Source organism: Castor canadensis, chromosome 4, assembly GCF_047511655.1.
Source record: "Castor canadensis chromosome 4, mCasCan1.hap1v2, whole genome shotgun sequence".
Lineage (NCBI taxonomy): Eukaryota > Metazoa > Chordata > Mammalia > Rodentia > Castoridae > Castor > Castor canadensis.
Window position 1 is genome coordinate 8499009 of NC_133389.1, and position 20810 is coordinate 8519818.

Genomic DNA, 20810 nt, shown 5'->3' on the forward strand with positions numbered 1-20810 from the left:
ATATAAAGGAAATCTTGTAATTTTCAAAATAACAAGTGATTTTCCATTTCAATAGGAGCAAAAAAGTGAGAAATATTTAGAAAATTCATTATGTAACAGGTACATGTTATTTAAGAACCAAATCACCCAAGGCACACTAGAAATGGAGGAGGGATGTGTCCCCAGGAGAGAGGGATTTGGTGGCAGCCATACAGTTTCATAGCTTTCCAAGGAACCGTTTTAATATATGTGCCCTGGGCACTTTTTTTTTTTTTTTTGCCTTTTTAATTATTGTTGTACTGGGGGTACATTGGGACATTTACAAAAGTTCTTAAATACCTCATAGTTGATCTCACCCCCTCCATCATTCTCCTTTATCCTCTCTCCCCCCATTCCTGAATAGTTTCAACAATTTTAAGTGCATGAACTTGCCTTTTTTTCTGGAGATGAAGAGTCTTGTAGCGTGATTGTTGGTCTTTTCTAGATTACAAATGTCTTATACAGTCTTAACCACCCAGACCATTCTCAGATACTGATGATTTAGCAAATTTCAGTGAATTTCACACAATAGTTGGAAATTAACAAAGCTTTTTAGTTTGAGCACATCTTTTATTCACAACAGTTTTACTCCAGATTACATTTTTCTTCAAGGCAGTTTGGTCTGTATTTTCTGCAGTGCTATGATGGAACATCTCCCAAAGATATCCTGAAAAGAGTTGCTGCAAATGCATTAATGTCACTCCTGGCTGTCAGCAGAAGAGCCCAGAAACATGCTTTGAAAGGTGATCTCATAACAGTTAACTGCTTATGTGGCGCTGTTGTCAAATTTTGCTCTTGGTCATTGTAATATTTGGACTCAAAATGTAAAGAACTTACAGTATAACCTCAATACTTACAGTATAAACTCTAACAAAATACAGTTTTTCATACAGAAACATAGTGAGCACTCATTACTTTTAAAATAAAAAGATTGGGCATGTAACTCAGTGGTAGGCCACATGCCTCGCATGCACAGAGCCCTGAGATTGATACCTAACACCATAAAGAATAAATAAAATAAAAATAGTATTCGTGAAGATTATTTTTTAACATGTAATGATTCTTACTCTAGACAATCTATATGTAAATAATAGAAAAGCTAAAGCAACATATTACTCAACTTTGTAATAATTGCCTATTATTATCCATAGTTATTTTACATACCTAACACACATGTATGCACATACACACACCAGAATTTAGATAGTAATAACAACCATATCATGAGGTCCTGTATTTTCATATAAATATCCTCTCTAATGTATTACAGTTTCTCATCTGGACATTAAGGAACGTAGGCCTGAAACAGAATAATAGCAACATAAAGTCCATTAATTTCAATTAACATTTCTCCTAAAACAAATTATGCAAGCCCCAAAATGTAAATTAAATTTGGGGAATACCTTACTAAGAACTGAAAATAAGTGGACTTCAGCATTTTAATTCTTTTTTTCCTTCTGATTCATTAGTCTTTCACTGATAATACTAAAATGAATTAGGTCAGAAATAAGTTTTGTTTTTTTGAGACTCATGTGTGGTTTTAACTAACTAGAAAATGGAATATCCTTTTGACTGTTGCAGATTTTGTTTTTCAGCTGATCTCATAGACAGCTGCATGCAACAGATGAAGGACATTAATGCACAACTGAACCTGGATTCTTTGAGGCCTGGGAAGGCAGTGCTGAAAAAGAAGGTAACTGAATTCTGAAATACCAGGTGAAGGAATGAATGCACACAGTGACCATGCCCCCAGCGCTCTTATGCCTGTATATGAGCACAAGATTGGAAGAGCATCTAAGTCAGAAGAAAGGAGCAATCAGATAAACTAATGGACTTCTGTGTTAGCAGGCTGTTGGCTTTTTTTCCCCATTAATTCTCACTTGAAAATCTTTAGATGAGATTTATATATTGTGTATTTTTGTTATTATACACATTTGGTAATATCCACTTGTGCATGATACTAAATCAGATAAGCTTTTATACAACAAAAAGAGGTAGGCCTTTTGTTTCCCACAGTGGGGTTTGAACTCAGGGTCTCACATTTGCTAAGCAGACACTGTGCCATCCTTATACAACAAAAGGAAAGTTAAAGCAAGAGCTGGAGGCTCTTACTAAGTGCCTGCTTAGTAAGCATGAGGCCCTGAGTTCAAACTCCAGTACCACCAAAAAAAGATAGTAGAAAAAACTCAAAGCAAACATAAGTTCCTGAGGAAGTAAGATCTGTAACTAGAATTTATTAAACATGCCCTATGTTTGGCTCTAGTCCAACATTCGTATTTATTATACCATAAACACTTGTAACAGCATAGTCACACAGCTGGCAACTGATAAGGCAAGAATTTGCCCCACATCTGGGAAGTTGCAGAGCTGGTTTTTTTTGTTTGTTTTTTTTTTTTGAGTAATGTATCGTGTTCTTTTTTTTTCTTTTTCTTTCTTTCTTTTATCATTTTTACATTTACTTATGTTTATACATTGTTTGGGGCACATCGTTTCCCCCACCCCAGGCAAAACCTGTTCCACCCTCTTATTCTCCGATTTTGTTGAAGAGAAAACATAAGCGATAATAAGAAAGACATAGCGTTTTTGCTGGGTTGAAGTAAAGATAGCTATACGGAAAAATTCCTAGTGTTGCTTTCACGCACTTGTGTATTGCAACACACATTGGTTCACCTCTTTGCTGCTTCCTAATCTCCTTCCCCTAGTGGCCTCTGCCAGTTTAAGGTTACTATATTTGCTCCTCTACAGTGAGCACATCAACTACATTAAAGTTTTAGGTTTCCTTCACTTTCCCTATTCCTCCCATGCACATAGTGTGTGACCCATGCCCAGTAATATTACTGCATTTGTTTGGGGTCTATAATCTTCATATGAGGGAAGACATACGATTTTTGGCCTTCTGAGCCTAACTAACTTCACTTAAGGTGATGTTCCCCAGTTGTATCCATTTACTTGCATTACTTGCAAATGACAAAATTTCATTCTGCTTTGTGGCTGAGTAAAATTCCACTGTGTATAAGTAGCACATTTTCTTGATCCATTTGCGGTAGTGGGGCATCTTGGCTGTTTCCATAGCTTGGCTATTATAAGTAGTGCTGTAATAAACATGGGTATACAGGAGCCTTTGTAATAACCTGAGTCGCATTCCTTTGGGTATATCCCCAGGAGTGGGATTGCCGGATCATATGGCAGATCTATGTTCAGTTTTTTAAGAAACCTCCATATTGTTTTCTAAAGTGGTTGTACTAGCTTACATTCCCATCAGCAGCGTATGAGGGTTCCTTTTCCCCACATCCTTGTTTGTGGTGTTCTTGATGATAGCTATTCTAACAGGAATGAGGTAGAATCTTTTTTTTTTCATATGTGCATACAATGTTTGGGTCATTTCTTCCCCCTACCCCTCGCCCCCTTCCTCTCCTCTCCTACCTCCTCGCTTCCGGGCAGAAACTGTTCTGCCCTTATCTCTAATTTTGTGGAAGAGAGAGTATAAACAATAATAAGAAAGAGCATTTTTGCTAGCTGAAATAAGGATAGCTATAAAGGGAGATTCCTAGCATTGCTTCCATGAACAAATGTGTTACATTCTAAGTTGATTCTTCTCGAACTGACCTTTTCTCTAGTTCCTGATCCCCTTCTATTGACCTTGGTCACTTTAACGTTTCTGCATTAGTTCCTTTGCATTGAGGGCATCAAATAGTATCATGTTTTTGGGGGGTTTCTTACCTGTCCTTATACCTCCCATGTATGCTTTCACCTTATTATGTGACTAAAGTCCAATCACATTGCTGTATTTGCCCTAGATCTAAAGTCCACATATGAGAGAGAACATACGATTATTAGTCTTCTGAGCCTAGCTAACCTCGCTCAGAATGATGTTCTCCAGTTCCATCCATTTACTTGCGAATGATAAGATTTCATTCTTCGTCATGGCTGAGTAGAATTCCATTGTGTATAAATACCACATTTTTTAATCCATTCGTCAGTAGTGGGGCATTGATTTTGGGGGAGTTTAGTTTTTTGAGCTCTCTGTATATTCTGGTTATCAGTCCTTTGACTGATGTATAGCTGGCAAATATTTTCTCCCACTCTGTAGGTGGTCTCTTCAGTTTAGAGACCATTTCTTTTGTGCAGAAGCTTTTTCATTTCATGTAGTCCTATTTGTCCATCCTTTCTCTTAGTTGCTGGGCTGCTAGAGTCCTACTGAGGAAGTCCTTGCCTATGCCTTTTGCTTCCAGAGTATTACCTGCTCTGTCATGTACTAACTGCAAGGTTTTTGGTCTGATATTAAGGACCTTAATCCACTTTGAGCTGATACTAGCACAGGTGACAGACAGGGATCTAGCAGAGCTGGTATTGTTAATTTCTGTTTATCTCATTCCATGGCACTGAATATCTCCTCTAGCACTGAGTCTGCTTGACTTGTTTAAACTCCATGTTCATGCACATTCAGAATCGTACTTTTTATATAGTGCCTCTGATTAGTGATGACTATGATCAGTAACATTTGCCCCACAGACACATTCAGAAAATGCATGTGTATGTTCGTGAGTGTATAAACACACAAGTGCACGTGTGGTGGAAGGTAAGGACGGTAGAGCCACACTTGTGTAATAGCTAGTAGTTAAACAAGATGAAACCTTATTTAATTTAGTTGGGCTGTTGGAGTGGCTTAAGTCATAAGAGCACCTCCTACTAAGCATGAGGCCCTGAATTCAAACCCCAGTGCCACCAAAATAATAATAATAATTCAGTTGGTAAATAGGTTTGATTCAGGCTTGTTAGTTTCTTTTCTTTTTCTTTTTTCCTTTTTCCTCTCTATCCAAAAGTCCTTCATCAGTGAGAAAGCCAGCCAATACCTGGTGTGACTGAAACCTAGTCAGTAGCTGCTTCACTTTATTGAGGTGAAACATGGAGGCTGTTATATATTTGAGTTCCTCCACAGTTGATAGATCAGAAATAGCTTTTTTGTGGTGGATGCACTTCTTGAGGTACGGTCATCTTTCAGAGATCGTTAGCTTGTCAGTCCCCTGAAAGTTACAGTGGTCAGGCATGATTAGAGCACAGCTGCAGTGTACTGTGATCGAAGGGGGAGGAGATTACTGTATATAAAAAGGAGTATGCTGCTTCATTCACATTTTCAACTTCTTTTTGTTTAAACAGGAGGATGGTTTTGTTAAAGAGTTAAGCATTACCATGCAACTTCTAAGAAACTGTCTTTATCAAAATGAAGAATGTAAAGTAAGTAGAGCTCCTCCTCAAAAAAACCGTATTAAACAGCTTAAATTTTTATAAGAGATAACATAGGACAAAAAATGGGAAACTCTTGGAATTTTAAATGGTACACTGTTGATTGGTCCTTAAACTCAGAGTTAATTCTCAGAAATGGATGTGCCCAATCTCATTGTTATTCCTCAACACTGATTATATTTCTTGTTTATGTCAGTGTTTTGACTCTATCACTGAAACTTTAACTTCACAAACGTCAGCCTCATTCTATACTGTCATTCACTGTGAGTATTTCTTTACTAGGATGGAATGAATGGCTGTATATGTATATAAGGTGGATGTTTTCAAAGGTGGTTGTCAGAGGCAACTACCTCAAAGAGAGTAAGTGTGTTTGAGAGGATATCTCTGTGTATAAGAAGGGAAGATGAGTGTGTTTCCTGCTTTGAGTAGGAAATACTTACTGCTGTGTTCAGTGTGGTCATATACACCTAGAGGAAGTTCTTTACTCCCAGTTTGGCTCATTCCTGTGATCAATACACAACCCCTCTGTCTTAATCCACTGAGGGGCTTTGTCTTTAAGCATTGATGCTGTTACTTTAAGTTGCTTCATCTACAGAGACACAACACTTTTGAAGCACTGAATCAATGCTTTAGTATAGAAAATGAGTAAGGCAGAGAATTGTAGAAACTTCCTTTGTCTTTAAATTTCTTACTTTTGTGCTCTTGCTTGTGGTAAAGCTGGATAAACATACTGTATTGGGAAAAGAAAATGTTGAATGTCTATTCCTTAAACTGTGTTGAATAAGACATGATTGACAATTTACATTTCAAAACAATTTTACAGGAATTATTTATTTATATATTTTATTAAAATTCCCACTATGAGTTTTTATGAACTTTTTCTCAAAACAGATACTTACTTAATTTATGATTCCTTCATGCTAAATACTATCCTTGTGTCTGGTACAGTTACTATTCAACCATGACACCTTACTTGGGGAATACTCTGGAGCACTTGACAAGTAGGATCTATCTGTAAAGATTTATGATGAGTCGGGATGGTGAAGCATGCTTATAATCCCAGGTACTCGGGAGGCGGAGGCAGGAGAATCGCAAGTTCAAGGTCAGCCCAGGCAAAAAGGTAGCCAGACACTGTCTCAAAAACAAAGTTAAAATGAAAAGGACTGGGGGTGTAGCACAAATGATAGAGCACTTACCTAGCATGTGTGAGGCCCTGATTTCAATCCCCAGTTCCTCTCCCCACTCCAGCCACTCATAAAAAAGGATTTATGAGATGAGTAACCAGGCTAATGTTTGGATCATACTAGTCACCTATAAAAGTGTGTTTTTTTTCAGTAAGTCAAAGAGTTTAAATAGGGCAGAGATTCTTAATTTCTTTCCTGTTCCAGCTTACCTGAGATATGCGAAGTACTGTCATTACCAATTGTTGGTCACTATTGAGGTAATTCACCAAGTTACCCCTCCACTAATGGTGCAGGCAAATGATGACAAGACCCTAACTTGGGCAGATAGAAAAGGAGGACAGTAGGGAGAAAAACTGAAGAATTTAGGAGAAAGAGGAAAAATGTAGATTGACTCCAGTGTAAGCTGCACAGTGGATCAGAGAGTATAGCTGTGATCCCTGATGCTCACATTTTGCATGTGTTATAAAGTGTCTTTGGGGTATTAAGGTGGAGAGCCACCTGTAGTCAGTAGATCATATAGGTCTGTGGCCCTGAGGAGTACCAGTTGGGAATATCAGGAGTGTGTATATAGTCTCTATAGCCATGACTAGTTAAAATTTCCCAAGATACTCTTATAAAGTGAAATCCTAGATCATATCTTTAGAAAATATAAACATGTACAAGAAGGCAGAAAACAACAAGAAGGATATACTGGAGGAGGAATTTGTAGATGATCTACCTATCATGGAAATGAAGCAAGAGACCAGTAGGAAATACCTGAGTACCAGGGAGATTGATACCTGTAAAACTGGGAGTGGTCTCAGTGGAATCATCATAGCAGAAAATCAAATTGAAATGAGCTGGAGATGAAATGTCAGATGGGTAAATGACAGCGATGAGTGCCCTTTCTACAAGCTCCATCAGTACGGTATGTTTGGTTCTACTGACGTGTAAACTACTTGAATATATGCAGAACATGAGCAAATGTGGGACTAGCTTTTAAAGAGACAGAAGGAAAGAACTGAGATCCCTGAGGAGGCAGGAAGGACTGTGATTCAGAGCACAGATGGACTGTCAATCTCTACCAACAAGAAAACACCTATTCCCACTGCCAGGCAGATAAAAAGGGTGGATGGGTGACCAACCATGTGGACAGAATGGCAGAATAGATAAAAGAGTTCATGGCTAATCATTTCTGTCATCCGCTGCCAGTATAGGTCTGGGTGTGCAGCTTACAGAGTGGTGAATATGGGAAAGAACATTGGAGTAATATCAAAGCTTGTGGAGAGTGATGAACCTGGGGATAACTTCCCATTCTGTTCTATTATCTGATGTTGCGTGGTGTATGGGTGTGTATAATGACATGTATATGCATGCAGCGGTACAGAAATTACTCATTCCTGTTAAAAAAGATACTGGTGACTTACTGCAAGTAGCCACATTTTATCTATCATGTTGTCCGAGAAATTGATTTAGTTACTTAAGAATTTATTCATTCAGTGTGACATTTAGACTAAATTTTACTGTATTCAAATTACTCAGAAGTAGTGATTTACTTCTGGTATATGCATGTGCACATACACACCTACACTAAGAAGGAAGAAGAGATCAGAATGTTTACTTAACCAGAATTTTCCACTTCTTGACCTTCTCAGACCCTTTACAAGAGCTGATTCATTGTTGAGAGGCATTGCTTTGCTGCATAATTGTATGGTGTAGAGACTGTTCTCCACAGCCCTTCTCTGACTGGCATATCCTGTGCCTGCTGTGGAAGGGGCTGTTGAGACTGGTCACGCTCACCATCATGGAACCCGCATATGGAGCCCCATGCCTGTGGGACCCGAACAAGAATCTGCCACAGGATTCTGGTGGCCCACACTTAAAAATTTAATTTTGCCTTAGCTGGTGACAGTGTTTTTGGGTTTGAATTTAATTTTTATTTTTGTATTCAAACTAAAGGCTGCCCTATTTCCTTTCCACAACAGGAAGCAGCTCTTGGAGCTCACCTTGTCCCTGTCTTGCACTCTCTCTGGCCTTGGCTTTTGATGGATGATTCATTGATGCAAATTGCCTTGCAACTACTTTGTGTCTACACTGCGAATTTTCCAAATGGTAAATAGAATCCAATGTTACTTTTCAGTAATAAACTGAACTCTAGTTTGATAAAATGTTGTTGAGATGACTGGGAAAATGAACACATGGTCTAAAGTGTCTTCTAGTTACCTGAGAATGTATCTGTCAAAGCCATAGTTTCTTGTGGCTATTATAGGAGCAGACAGATATTTTTAAGAATGCGTTTGTTGACATCAGAGAGACACCAGGCAGTTCAGGGAATAGACTGGTGGGGGAAACCTGAATTTATTAGGTAAATTGAGAGGGTGAAAATTATAGTGTAAAATCCAAGGGGAGGTTAAAACTTTCATAGATTCTACAACAGGAGACTGGCATGATGAAAGTTAGTTCAAGGAGCAGTTGGTCTTGGAGTAGTTGATATCACCAGGACTTCCTTTTATTCATTCACTTGCCAGACATTTTATTGAGAACTCCCTATAAGCTATGCATTGTGAGTTCTAGTGAGAACTGATTATTGAAAGAGCAGAATGGATTATGTAGGACCTCAGGGGCCAGAATTAGGGGTTTGGAGTTTTATTCCAGTGTGATAGGCAGACAAGAGAAACGAGGAGAGGTAGTCAGGTGTGGTGACTCTCACAACTGTAATCTTAGCTACTCAGGAGGTGGAGATTAGGAGGTTCATGGCTCTAGTTCAGCCTAGGCAAAAAGTTAGTGAGACCCCCTCTCCCCCATCTCAACAAATAAGCCAGGCATGCTGGGACATATCTATAGTCCTGGCTACATAGGAAGTATAGGTAGGAGGATTATAGTCTTAAGGCCTGTCCCAAGCAAAAACTCAAGACCCCATTTAAAAAAAAAAAAAAGCTAAAGCAAATAAGGACTGGGGGCGTGGCTCAAGTGACAGAATATCTGGGAAGTGTGAGGCCTTGAGTTCAAACCCCAGTACTCCCCCCACCCCCGATTCCCAAAAATACAGGAGAGATCACCATATTTTTTTATATTTATCCAGGTTTTATGAGTCTATTTTACAAAATAAATTTGGCTTTGGTGTGACTGTATGAAAGCTAGCCTCCTTGCAGGAGCTTGCACAAGTTAATTCTACCTTATGTTTAGTTATTATAGTGTTATTGATTAAACATTATAATGAATTTCCAGTTCTTTTATGATTATTTTCCTCCCTCAATAAATCTCATGTGGTTCCTTAATTTGCTGAGAGAACATTGGACTCTTGAAAGCCAGAAGACATCCTTCTGGCTCCTGCTGCCTGTGAGCTGTGTGACCTCCAGCAATCCATGGGTACTTCTGAACTCCTTTCTTTCTTTACCTCCTTCCAATGGAGGTAATGGGCCTGTGCAGCTAGAGCATGTATCTTCGTGTCCCCCACCCCAGGGACACGAAGATACATACTTCATGTGTCTTGCATAAAATGAAGGCATTAAGATCAAGTTCTAAAATTTCTATAATTCTGTGCTTCTGCCCAGGCTTTTATTTAGATGTCTTCTTCAGGAACTATTAAAAAGACCTTTTATGCTTATTTTATTTTTAAAATAAACTTGATGTTCTAAATACTCTTGAGGTAATTAGGCCCTCAGTGAGAGCAGTGAATCTGTTAGGTTGATGTACACATCAACATTAGCCTTTGGTGCTAAAGTACAGTTCACAGGTTAATGGCCAAGTCATTTTGATAGACAGATGTGCTTTACCACTTCATGTTTTTAAAAGTTAAGCTAATGCCTATAAAGGCATTGTGATAGCTGTTATCTTTGAAGGTTGCAGCTCTCTGTGTTGGTCAAGTTACGGACAGTACGCTCAAGCTGCACACAGAGGAGCCCCCGGCAACTCCCTGATGCTGTGTATCCTGAAGTTGGCTTCCCAGATGCCTCTCGAGAATACTGCCATTCAGCAGATGGTCTTCTTGTTTCTTTCAAACCTGGCCTTGTCTCATGACTGTAAGGGAATAATTCAAAAGGTACGTACTTATAATCTTCTGCATATCATAAAGGGGATACTCAGGAAAAGAACCCTTCCAATCAAAAGTTGAAAGCTCAGTTTCTAGGATTATTTTATTATGTTTTCAAGACATTTTATTTTAAAGGTTGTAAAAGTATGAAAGCCAGTTGATAGGTGATAGTGACAGAGGGCACATGGCAGCAACTCGACCATGATGATGTCCTTTCCTTTTACTTTATCTTAGCTTGTAGATTATGCTTTATCTGTCTCACAGATGGTTTTAGAAAGACAACTATGCCTTACCTTTGTTGGAGATCATAAAAGTAAGATACTTGGTCTTTAAGCAGACCAACAATAACAATTCCAGTTCAATTTACATTGACAAAATAGCTTATGAAATCAGAGTCCCTTTCCAACAAGTTAGTCTTTTACTGCCTTATGACAAAATAGGTCCACTGGCCCCTAGTACTTGACCCTTTAACTTAGGGTACTGTAGGAGAGAGCAAGTTAAATTCTAATACACACGTGCAGTTAGGGCCTGTATTTAGATGTACATGAACAGAAACCCTAATTGAGAAAAATCTCTTAAAATGTGAAAGTGATCAGATTATTATTTACTAATAAATGATTCTAGTGCCTCTGTTTCCTTGTTTGAAGACCAGGATAAATGGAAAAACTGGCAGCATTCGTAAGAGTTGCATCAAGTCTCCTTTTCCTCTACTTCATCATCTCTCTGAACTGCCCAAAAGATACTTTGAAGCATAATCACCAAATAAATAGAAACATCAGTCTTGCTAAGGAGATGTAATGGTAAATCTTAACTATGGAAACATTTCCATTGATAATGCTGGAGCCAACTCCCATTGGCTGAGTGCCTTCATTACACTTTGAGAGATTTTGCAAGCCAGGACATGTCACATTACCATGGTAGGAATAATCCCACCATGCAATTTAGCCAACACTACAAATCGGGGATACTGTTATCCTTACTGCATGCAGCCGGTTGTTTATTGGGTTACCAGCACACAACTAGATAGTTTCTTCATATATGTGTTCATATGCAAACCATTTATATGTCATGTATTTGTGGTGCTTGATATTTTCTTCATATAATGTATTCATATTGCCATCTTGAACGGGACATATGTGATCGCCTTCCTTCAAAATGAGAGGTGCATCCATGTGGGAGCACATAGCTGGTGGGCCATGCTTTCCACCACTGACCTGTAGAGTATATTGTCAGGAAGCAAAATGGGAATCTCCAGATGAAATGTCAGTGCTAACCTCAAGTGTGGCATGTGGTTTTAAACTGAAGACTTATTCTCTTTAAACTTCTGAATTTTTTTTTAAACTTTGTTCAGTTTTATAATAATTAAGTTAAAATGATCTCTGACATATCTTTAAGTCTATGATCCTGGTGCTATACTTAAGAATGTTTTCATATAAGTGTGATCTGACTCTGTTTTTATGGTAGATAAATCCTCTGTTCTATTTAAGGAATCCCTGAGACTTCTGCTGCTGTGAGCGTGGACACATATAGTTCTACCTTTCCAATATTCATCAGTATTTATTAGAAAATGCAGCTAGTGCTGTTGTACAACTCAGGATCTAAATGTCTCATTTCTTTCTCCCATGTTACATTTATACACCTTATAACTAGTGTGTAAAATTGCTTAAAGGTATCTTTGGCAAAAAGAAGGGATGCATCAAGCACCTTTATATTTTAAATTACTGATAGGTATTTTCTCTGTTGTCAGTCCAGAATTTCCAGTATCATATTGCTAATATTTCTGAAGCCCATTTCATTCTTAGAGTCCTTTTATGTGAAAGTGTTAAAATTAATTGTATAGATTAAAGCCAACATCTTGATTTAGGTCTAGGAGAACGCAAAAGATGAACTAGAGTAGATTATTAAACACAGATGAATAATTCTGTACAGTTGCAAAATTAAGTGATTGCCTTTCATTTCTAAAATGTCCAAATGATTATGGTTTCCATACTATCATCCTTGATATAGGATATTGATACAGAATATTTATATTTTGTGTTCATATAAATTTTTCTAGAAAGTAAGTTATTGTCTTTCATGTAGTTAAGTGTTTGGTGGTGGTTTGTGGAAGGGACTTTATTTAAGGTTGAAATAACTTACGGTTCAAGTAATAGAGGTTTGTCATCTATAAGTTTAATATAATGACATGTAGCCATGAGAAATGATTACATGTAGCGATAAGCAAGTTGCAGTGATATGCAATGATGCATATAAAATGTATTCATAAAGTAAAGAAAAGAAGATAAGTAACTGTAACATTACTAAATACCGTCACTACTACCCAAATTGATAACTACTATCCAAGACTGATTTGAGTTTCCTTTTTCCTCCCCATAGGATGTGTTTTAATGAGTAGCAAAATTGCCAGAAGGTAGAAAAAAAGAGAAAACTCAAGAGGCAGAAATCATTCCCAAACTGAACTATCAATCCTAAATAATTGAGCTGACTGTAGTTTACTTTATCCACCAGTAAAAAATAGCAGGAATTAAAATCTGAGCACTATTTTGTTCTCCTTACCTCCTTCACTTGTACTTGGAAATAATATAGATGGAGTATTTAGAAAATATCAAAATGCTAGTCAATTGGTCACCAAGGGACTAAGAAAATAATGAAAAAGACCTATGAAGAAAATAATATTCTGTTTGTTTATCCACAGAGTAACTTCTTACAGAACTTTCTGTCTCTGACATTGCCAAGAGGAGGAAATAAACATCTTAGTAATCTGACCGTTCTCTGGTTGAAGTTGCTACTGAATATGTCATTTGGAGAAGACGGGCAGCAAATGATCCTGAGACTGGATGGCTGTTTAGACTTACTCACAGAAATGAGCACATGCAGGCATAAGAGCAGCCCTTATATACCACTTCTGATTTTCCATAATATTTGCTTCAGCCCTACGAATAAGCCCAAAATCCTGGCTAATGGTAAATACTCATACTATACGACATTGACACACATTCTTCTCCCTCCCCTACATGTAATTATCCACAGACTCCTCTTCTCAGATTACAACACAATAAACATTTTATAATTTCCTATGTATTTACTAAGCACCCCTCTGCTCAAGGCCCTTTAGAAGTCAGGGACTGTGGGAAAGATTCCGGCATGGCTCCAGCTTCCATCAGGTGCCTGGAGTCTCTTGAGGTTAATAAATCATGTCATTTAAAAGGGAAAATTGGATATAGGAGGTAAATAGGGGGCAACAGAGAGCAGGGATGGTGTCTGAGCTGACCTACTTCCCTCCCTTTTCTCCTTGCTCTTGCTCTAACTCCTTCTCATCTCTTCTCTGTCTTTGTGCAAATGCTACCATCTGGAAAGTTTTCTAGGAGACATCTCATTATGGTGAAGTTAAAAAAAAAAAACAACAAAGGTGGGCTCTAGACCCCTATCCACCTGGTCCTGAATGCCACCATCACCTGGGGCAGTTTTTTTATGTCAAATTTCTCCATCTATAAGGCAAGAATTAAAAAAACATAAAGTGGCTAGCACCATTTCTAGTACTCAGTACATGTTTAAGATGCATTAATCCTCTTCATGTTTTTCACCTGCTCTTTTTTCAAGATAATTTTTTCTCACGAAGCACAGTTTTCCAAGTGAATAGAAATGATTCTGCTTATGTTCTGCTATGTGGATGTTAATGAATCTGTTTTTCTGATAATTTTTAAAGTGCTGAAAATATGTAGAAATTTTGTTTAAGTTCAGCTGGATATTAACTTCCCTAAATTGATGCTAGATTTGTACTCTGCCTTCCCATTGCTCCTCCCCTGATGCTATGCTCTCTACTGCTTGGGGATCTACATTAGTGCTTTCATTTTCATCCTTTTCCACTGTATCTGCTCCACTCCTCACTTTTGTAAAATGAGGATAATAATAAATCCTACCTCCAAGCAATGAAACATCTGCTGCCAGTCCTGATATGCAGGAACTTCTCGCTAGTATCTCGCATTATTTGTTCAACTTTCTGAGAATAATTTGGGTACTACCCTGCAATCCTATTATTGAGAGAATTCGGAGAAGAAAAAATCTTTTATGGAACTGAAGGAAAAGTGTGCACTTTCCACTTCCGGATCCCTCTGGATTTATTTTTAACATTTCCTTATTAGCAATGTTTTTTCTCCTCAACTAGCTTAAAGCACATGGACACTTAAAGTGAGAAGGAGCCCCCCAACTCCCTCAGACTTGAGCTTAGTGGGCTCTCAAGGTGGGGATCACTTGAGAAACAGCACCTGCACAGGTTCTGTAGAACTCTTAAAGGGATGTCACAGAGTTTGACTCCCTTTTCCACATGGGGAAGGGTGCATGCCTCTCTGATCAGTAGCGCCCAGACATCTGGTGTGGATAGTTAGGAAGTGTGCACTGGTGCTTGACCTTGCTGGTAAAAATAGATCCACAGCACTCCTTGTTTCTGGTAATGCCAGGCTCAGTATCTTCTGAAAACAATAAAAACATGCTGGATAAGCTGCATAAAGTTCACCTCAAAATAATCAAATAACTGGAAAGATAGTGGGAAACTTCTAGGCCAATTTTGATTAAAAGCCTGTGCCCAGACAAGTAGGAAATATATAGAAAGCTGTGATGCCCTAAGGAAATTTACTGATATTATCTCTTAACTTTTGTTCATGAGTATCAAGGAGCAAGAGACCAGAAGTCAAGACCCTTGGTGGGGATTTTTACTGGCCATCCTGCCTGAATGCAGCTAGAACTCCAAAGAACCACTCTCTTAGGAGAAGGATGAATCAGAATCAAAATTGTCTTCCAACCCTCATTCAGATGACTATCAAGAAAATAAAGAAAGAAAAAAAATCAAGTAGTTTTTCAAAGCATTAGCCAGTACAGAGTTAATCAAGTTTGTTAGGAAATTTGGCAATAAAAGAATCAGCAGAGGAAAAAAACACCACTGTCTTTGGCCATACTCCAAATATTAGGGTTATAAAATATACACTAAAAATAACTTTAATTATGCTTTACTTAGATAAATAACAAGCTCAAAAATATTTTCAGGGACTTGGAAACTGAATACTTGGTAGATTGGAAATAAGAACCAAGCAGAACTTCTAGATCTTTACTGAGGAGTCTGATTATCAATCAGCCACATGTAGCTGTTTACATTTGTTAACTGTTTAGTTTGTCAGTCATACTAGTTCCATGAGGGCTAGTGACTATCTTATTAGATAAAACCGATTATTATAAATATTTCTGTCATTGCAGGAAGTTCTCTTGGCCAGCATTATTTAGAACCGTTTTGGCCAAAACTTAAACATTAATATGCATGTCTGGTATTGATAATGTAGACGACAGAATTTAGAAATTTACACAATAGATCAATAATATATTATTTAGAATACAGCAGTCAGGTAAAGGTAAATGACATTGTAAATACATTTAGATAGTCTGTGTTTAATAAAGTCCTAGAAGGAGAGGAGAAAGAGAATGGGTGAGGAAATATTTAATAAGATGATGGCTACAAATTTTAAAAATTGTTCTAAGACACTAATACAGAGATTCAAGAGGCTTAGATAATTCTAAGCAGACAAAAATAAATAATTCATTCCTAGACACATCATAGTGAATCTGCAAAAAACCAAAGGAAAAAAGATGGACTGGACATTTGTCTTGGCAAAAGTAACTTAGAAAAATTTATTTAATAAGAAACGGAAAACCCCAAAGTCCAATATCTATGAAAGACTCAACCAGAAATCTAGTCACAGAAAAAAATACTTCCTACCTGTCTGGACTCAGTGAAGCACCTGTGAATTCTATTAAATATTGAAACACAAAGTAATTACAAACATACAATTACTTTTCCAGAGAGTAGAGAAAGGAAATAATTGCTCATTTTATGAAGCTCAGATAACCATGTTAGTAAAACCTGACAAGGGCAAAGATATTTAGCTGCTAGGTCTCAGAGAGGTGAATTCACTCACTGAATATATGGAAATTTTTAATGTATGTATATGAATACATATAAATATGTATAAGTAATACATATTTATATAAAAAATTTGTATTTATATAAAAAAATATAAATTTTGCTGATAGAAAGGATGTATAGCACACACAGATAATAGCCCAATAAGTAAGACTCTTTAATATAAATTCTGTATAGACAGTTGATTCTCACGGAATATTTTTACTGATTTTTCCTCAACTTTTGTATCCGTAACTAATTTACAGTTTCCATTCAGTCATGATTTGACAAATGGAATTGCATCCCAATCTCTCTTTCCCCAAAAATTTACTGTCATTTAGTCTGATAGTAATACACTGTTTCTCACCCTGTGCAGAATATATTCATAAAATTGAACATTTTTCAGCTTTATTATTCAGTCAGCTTTGAGGTACAGCAATTCTTGATTGTCATGGTGTAAACATCTCACTGTGCTGATTACAAACCACGAACAGAACATCCTGTCTCTAAGCTTATACTTGTTAAATTAATTGTAGTAAAAATGGCATCACTTCATAATTATTTGTATTTTGCTACTGTATATTCTCCCAAATTTACTTATGTATTTAAAGTGTATTCATACTGATTGATTAAACTATAAAATGTTTTTGTATGCATGTTATATTTCACAGTGAAATGCAGTTTTTAAAAAAGATTGATCCACTTATATGTATCATAGAGGTCCACCACATTGACCGGTGTGGGTACTTTATTTAAAAATTTTGATAGTAACTAGTTGAAGGAGTTATGATGTAAATTTACTTCCATAATAAGGATTATTAGGAATGTTTGGTATAACATATAAAAAAATCACTGATGATACTCAACTGAACAATAACAAAAAATACTGAATCACATTCTGTGATATCCCTAACTGAGTCCTGGCTGCCACCCATAACCTCATATGATAAGCTACATCTGATTTCTATTCTGGCTAGCTTTACAAAAGGGGCATTTCTTGTGTGTTGATATGCCATTAAATCAATTTTTCCTCTGACACATACACACAGAATTCCTCTAAAATACTTAGTTCTTTTTGGAAAGGATTGGCCGTATAATATTGCTTGATTATTGTTTTGTGTAGAAGCTCTGATAGTTGTATAATAATCTGTTTTTTCATGACAGCAGATCTGTTTTCCCACATACTAAAATGTGAGCTGTAATTGAATAAGTCATAAGTATAACTCATTATGTACTATTATTTTTCAATGAATGTGTCATTGTCAAACTTGAGCTAAAAAATTTAGGCAACCTTAATGTTTTTGACCATTCTGTGCCTGTCATGAAAATAATTTGTTTGAGGTTGTCTTTCCACTTACCGCAAGTTATGAAAGGCTGTGTTTACCAAAGTTGTTTAGTGATACCAGCTTTATGTATATGTTCTTATGGGAAGAAGGGATAATATAATCAGTCCAAAGTAAGAATACAGTGTGATGTCTGGAACTGAACTTTTTAAAAAATGTGTTTATTTTTAGAAAAAATCATTACTGTGCTTGCTGCCTGTCTGGAAAATGAGAATCAAAATGCTCAAAGGATTGGAGCAGCTGCACTTTGGGCTCTGACTTACAATTATCAGAAGGTCAGATTTTAAAGTCATTGTATTATAGGCGGGGTAGGCTTTTTAGGATGCATACAAGAATGCCAGAGGAGTATCTACTAAAGGAAAAAAGGTTGAAGTCAAAACTGTGTTCCCTTTGTTCATTCATACAATTAGTAACCCATTAGTTAAATTCTTTTTTATTTCAGTAGGATGTCCCAGTTCATAAGAGTATCTTTGTGATTTTTTTAAGTGATTTAAGTAATTTAAATGGATTCGCCATTTTGTTGCAATTTTAGTATAGATTATTTCTTCTAAAAGATGCATTAAGGAAAAAATGCATCTTGACATAAGACCTGATATCCACTCATATGATTTGCCTTTCTCTCGTACATATTGTCACTGAGATTTGAAATCAGTTCAGGACAGGCCTGCCTAGGGAAGACAGCACAGCTGGCTCTTGTGTCTCCTCTTACTCTGGCCTTTGGTCTTCTCTTCTGTTGTAGACATCACACTCCTAAGAGAAACGCCCATAAGTAGCTAGTGGTGATATCATAACCAGATGGCAATGTTAGGACAAACAGCTTTCTGGGATGGGGTTCCTTCCCTGTCTGTGCCAGTCATTTTCCCCTGGCCAGAGGCATGTACAACACAAGATCAGTATCTGCTGCTCTCCCTCTCACCTGGGAGACCCACAGGATTTGGCATTTTATAGTCACTTAATAAATATTTGTTGACCAATTGGTAATACTTGGTCTGAAATGTGATAATTTGAAGGAATATGAAATTCCCTAAGGTTAACTAGTTTAAAGTAGCAAATTGAGACTGGGGAAGAAGGAGTAAAAGAGAAGGGAAGGAAGACAGATAATAGTACAAGAGTCAAGTTAAAGAAGGGTGGTGTGAAGTTTCAGAAGGTGCTGGGAGCTGGCACAGTAGGATGTGCTAGTGTGTAGTGTATACCTCTGTAGTTGCATTACGTGTTTTGTAATGTCTTGTTCAACACTGTAGTTAGCAACAGGCGGAATTAGTACTGTTATCCTGACCCTTAACTTGTGGATTTCCTTTATTGTCTCTAGGCAAAAACAGCTTTGAAAAATTCATCAATAAAAAGAAAAGTGGATGAAGCATATTCCACAGCAAAGAGAAGTAAGTGTTATTATTGAAGAGATTGTGATTAAATATGGAAACTAGTAAGCACATTCTCTTGTTATTGAAATGTTGGACAGGACCTGGCAAAATGACAGTTTTCTACACTATTTAACTAGGTTTGTTCCACGTTTTTCATCAGAACATTTTTTACATAATAAAATGTTCCATTACGTGAATGTTTGAGATGTAATAGTTTCTTAAAATGTGTGTGTGAGATCTTTCTCCAAATCAATTTTTTCTTTGCCAGTGGCTGCCACTGTGCTAAAGTGTGCTCTTAGGGTGATAAGAACTGGGTCCAATTAGAATTGACCTTGAACAGAAAACTTTGATGTAACACCAGGGAATTGAATTGTAGTCTTCCAAGAATAGATCCCATTGCCCCTGTATCCTTGTTCCCCTGTGATCTGCATGACTTAAGAGAAGGATTTCTTTTCAAAGCATGGTACTTGTTTTAAGTGACACCAGTTTTCACTGAGCATTTGCCTTTGAACATTTTTTATACCGTGAGAACTGATGGGGCTTTCCTCTACTCTGATAGGTCTGTTGGTTCTAATCTATGTTTTTATAGTTGATTTTTTCTCTTTTAAGAAAAGGGAGAGGTTTTGGTTTCTTTCTACCTGTGACTGAATTTCCGGAGGAAGTTAAAAAATAGGTTACATTAAAGTTTGTGCTTTAGGAGGATGGTACATAAAAAAATAATGGCATTCATTTAGGATTATAGTTAATTGTATCCATTGTAAGAAGTTGTTTATTTTTTTAAATATACTTTGGGCAAACCATTAATAAAAATACGTGTAAGTTCTATAACTACTTAGTTTTTAAATGTAAAATATTCTTACAATTTTAGCACATGAAGAACTTAAATAGAAGTTTATATATGTCTTATCCATATATTTGAATAGGAATGTCCACGCTTAAATGTAGTAAGTTTAGTAAAGTGGTACTGCTCACTTGTATTTTTCTCTCTCAGCTTTCTCAAACTCAGAAGAAAACCCTCTAAATGCCTACTATTTGAAATGTCTTGAAAACCTCGTGCAGCTGCTTAACTCTTCCTAAGCCGTGAGATGCTCTACCCAAAGCTGAGCACCACCCACAGGAGAATGAACCTAGGCTGGCTTTGTGCAGCAGCTGCTACCTGAAGACAGTTAACTCTGCAGTCTCCATGTACACTCTTGCCCACGAGAGACAGAACTGGTGAAAGCAGAATTGGTGACGTCTTGACTGTCCATTCCTGACAGCTCTAGAAGCAATAGCTGACAAGAGATGATGGGGAATGACACAGAAAGTTCTGGTAGCAAAAACATTTTTACCTTGTTCTATGCAATTTACTTTGTTAATATCTTATTTAACAATTATTTAATAAAAACAAAAGATTTTTAGAAACAGAAAATTGACTAGTCATTGCTATTTGCAGATTTTTATCATGAATATTAATTTTAGGAATTAAAAGAAGGCATTACATTCTGATCTCTTTTTTTTTTTATTCATATTTGCATACAATGTTTGGGTCATTTCTCCCCCCTTGCCTCACTCCCTCCTTTACTCCCTCCCCATCCCCTCCCTCTCCTCCTCACCCCCTCACTACCCAGCAGAAACTATTTTGCCCTTATCTCTAATTTTGTTGAAGAGAGAGTACAAGCAATAATAGGAAGGACCAAGGGTTTTTGCTGGTTGAGATAA

The 20810-nt window shown here is 37.1% G+C and overlaps 1 protein-coding gene across 7 annotated transcripts in view; it reads left to right on the forward strand.

Annotated features, from left to right (window-relative positions):
• Positions 1–20562, forward strand: part of Rttn (rotatin) — a 159801-nt gene extending 139239 nt beyond the window's left edge. For 2 of the 7 annotated variants that reach the window (XM_074069657.1, XM_074069658.1), the window contains 9 exons: positions 656–761; positions 1614–1711; positions 5176–5253; positions 8411–8537; positions 10268–10467; positions 13154–13421; positions 17920–18023; positions 19058–19127; positions 20101–20561. In XM_074069657.1, the coding sequence (XP_073925758.1) occupies positions 656–761; positions 1614–1711; positions 5176–5253; positions 8411–8537; positions 10268–10467; positions 13154–13421; positions 17920–18023; positions 19058–19127; positions 20101–20186 (1137 nt within the window). In that variant the 3' untranslated portion in view covers positions 20187–20561. Of the gene's footprint in view, positions 1–655; positions 762–1613; positions 1712–5175; positions 5254–8410; positions 8538–10267; positions 10468–13153; positions 13422–17919; positions 18024–19057; positions 19128–20100 lie in introns of all 7 variants that reach the window. The other 5 variants (XM_074069659.1, XM_074069660.1, XM_074069655.1 and 2 more) reach the window with 4 other exon arrangements.
• Positions 20563–20810: the final 248 nt, after the last annotated feature.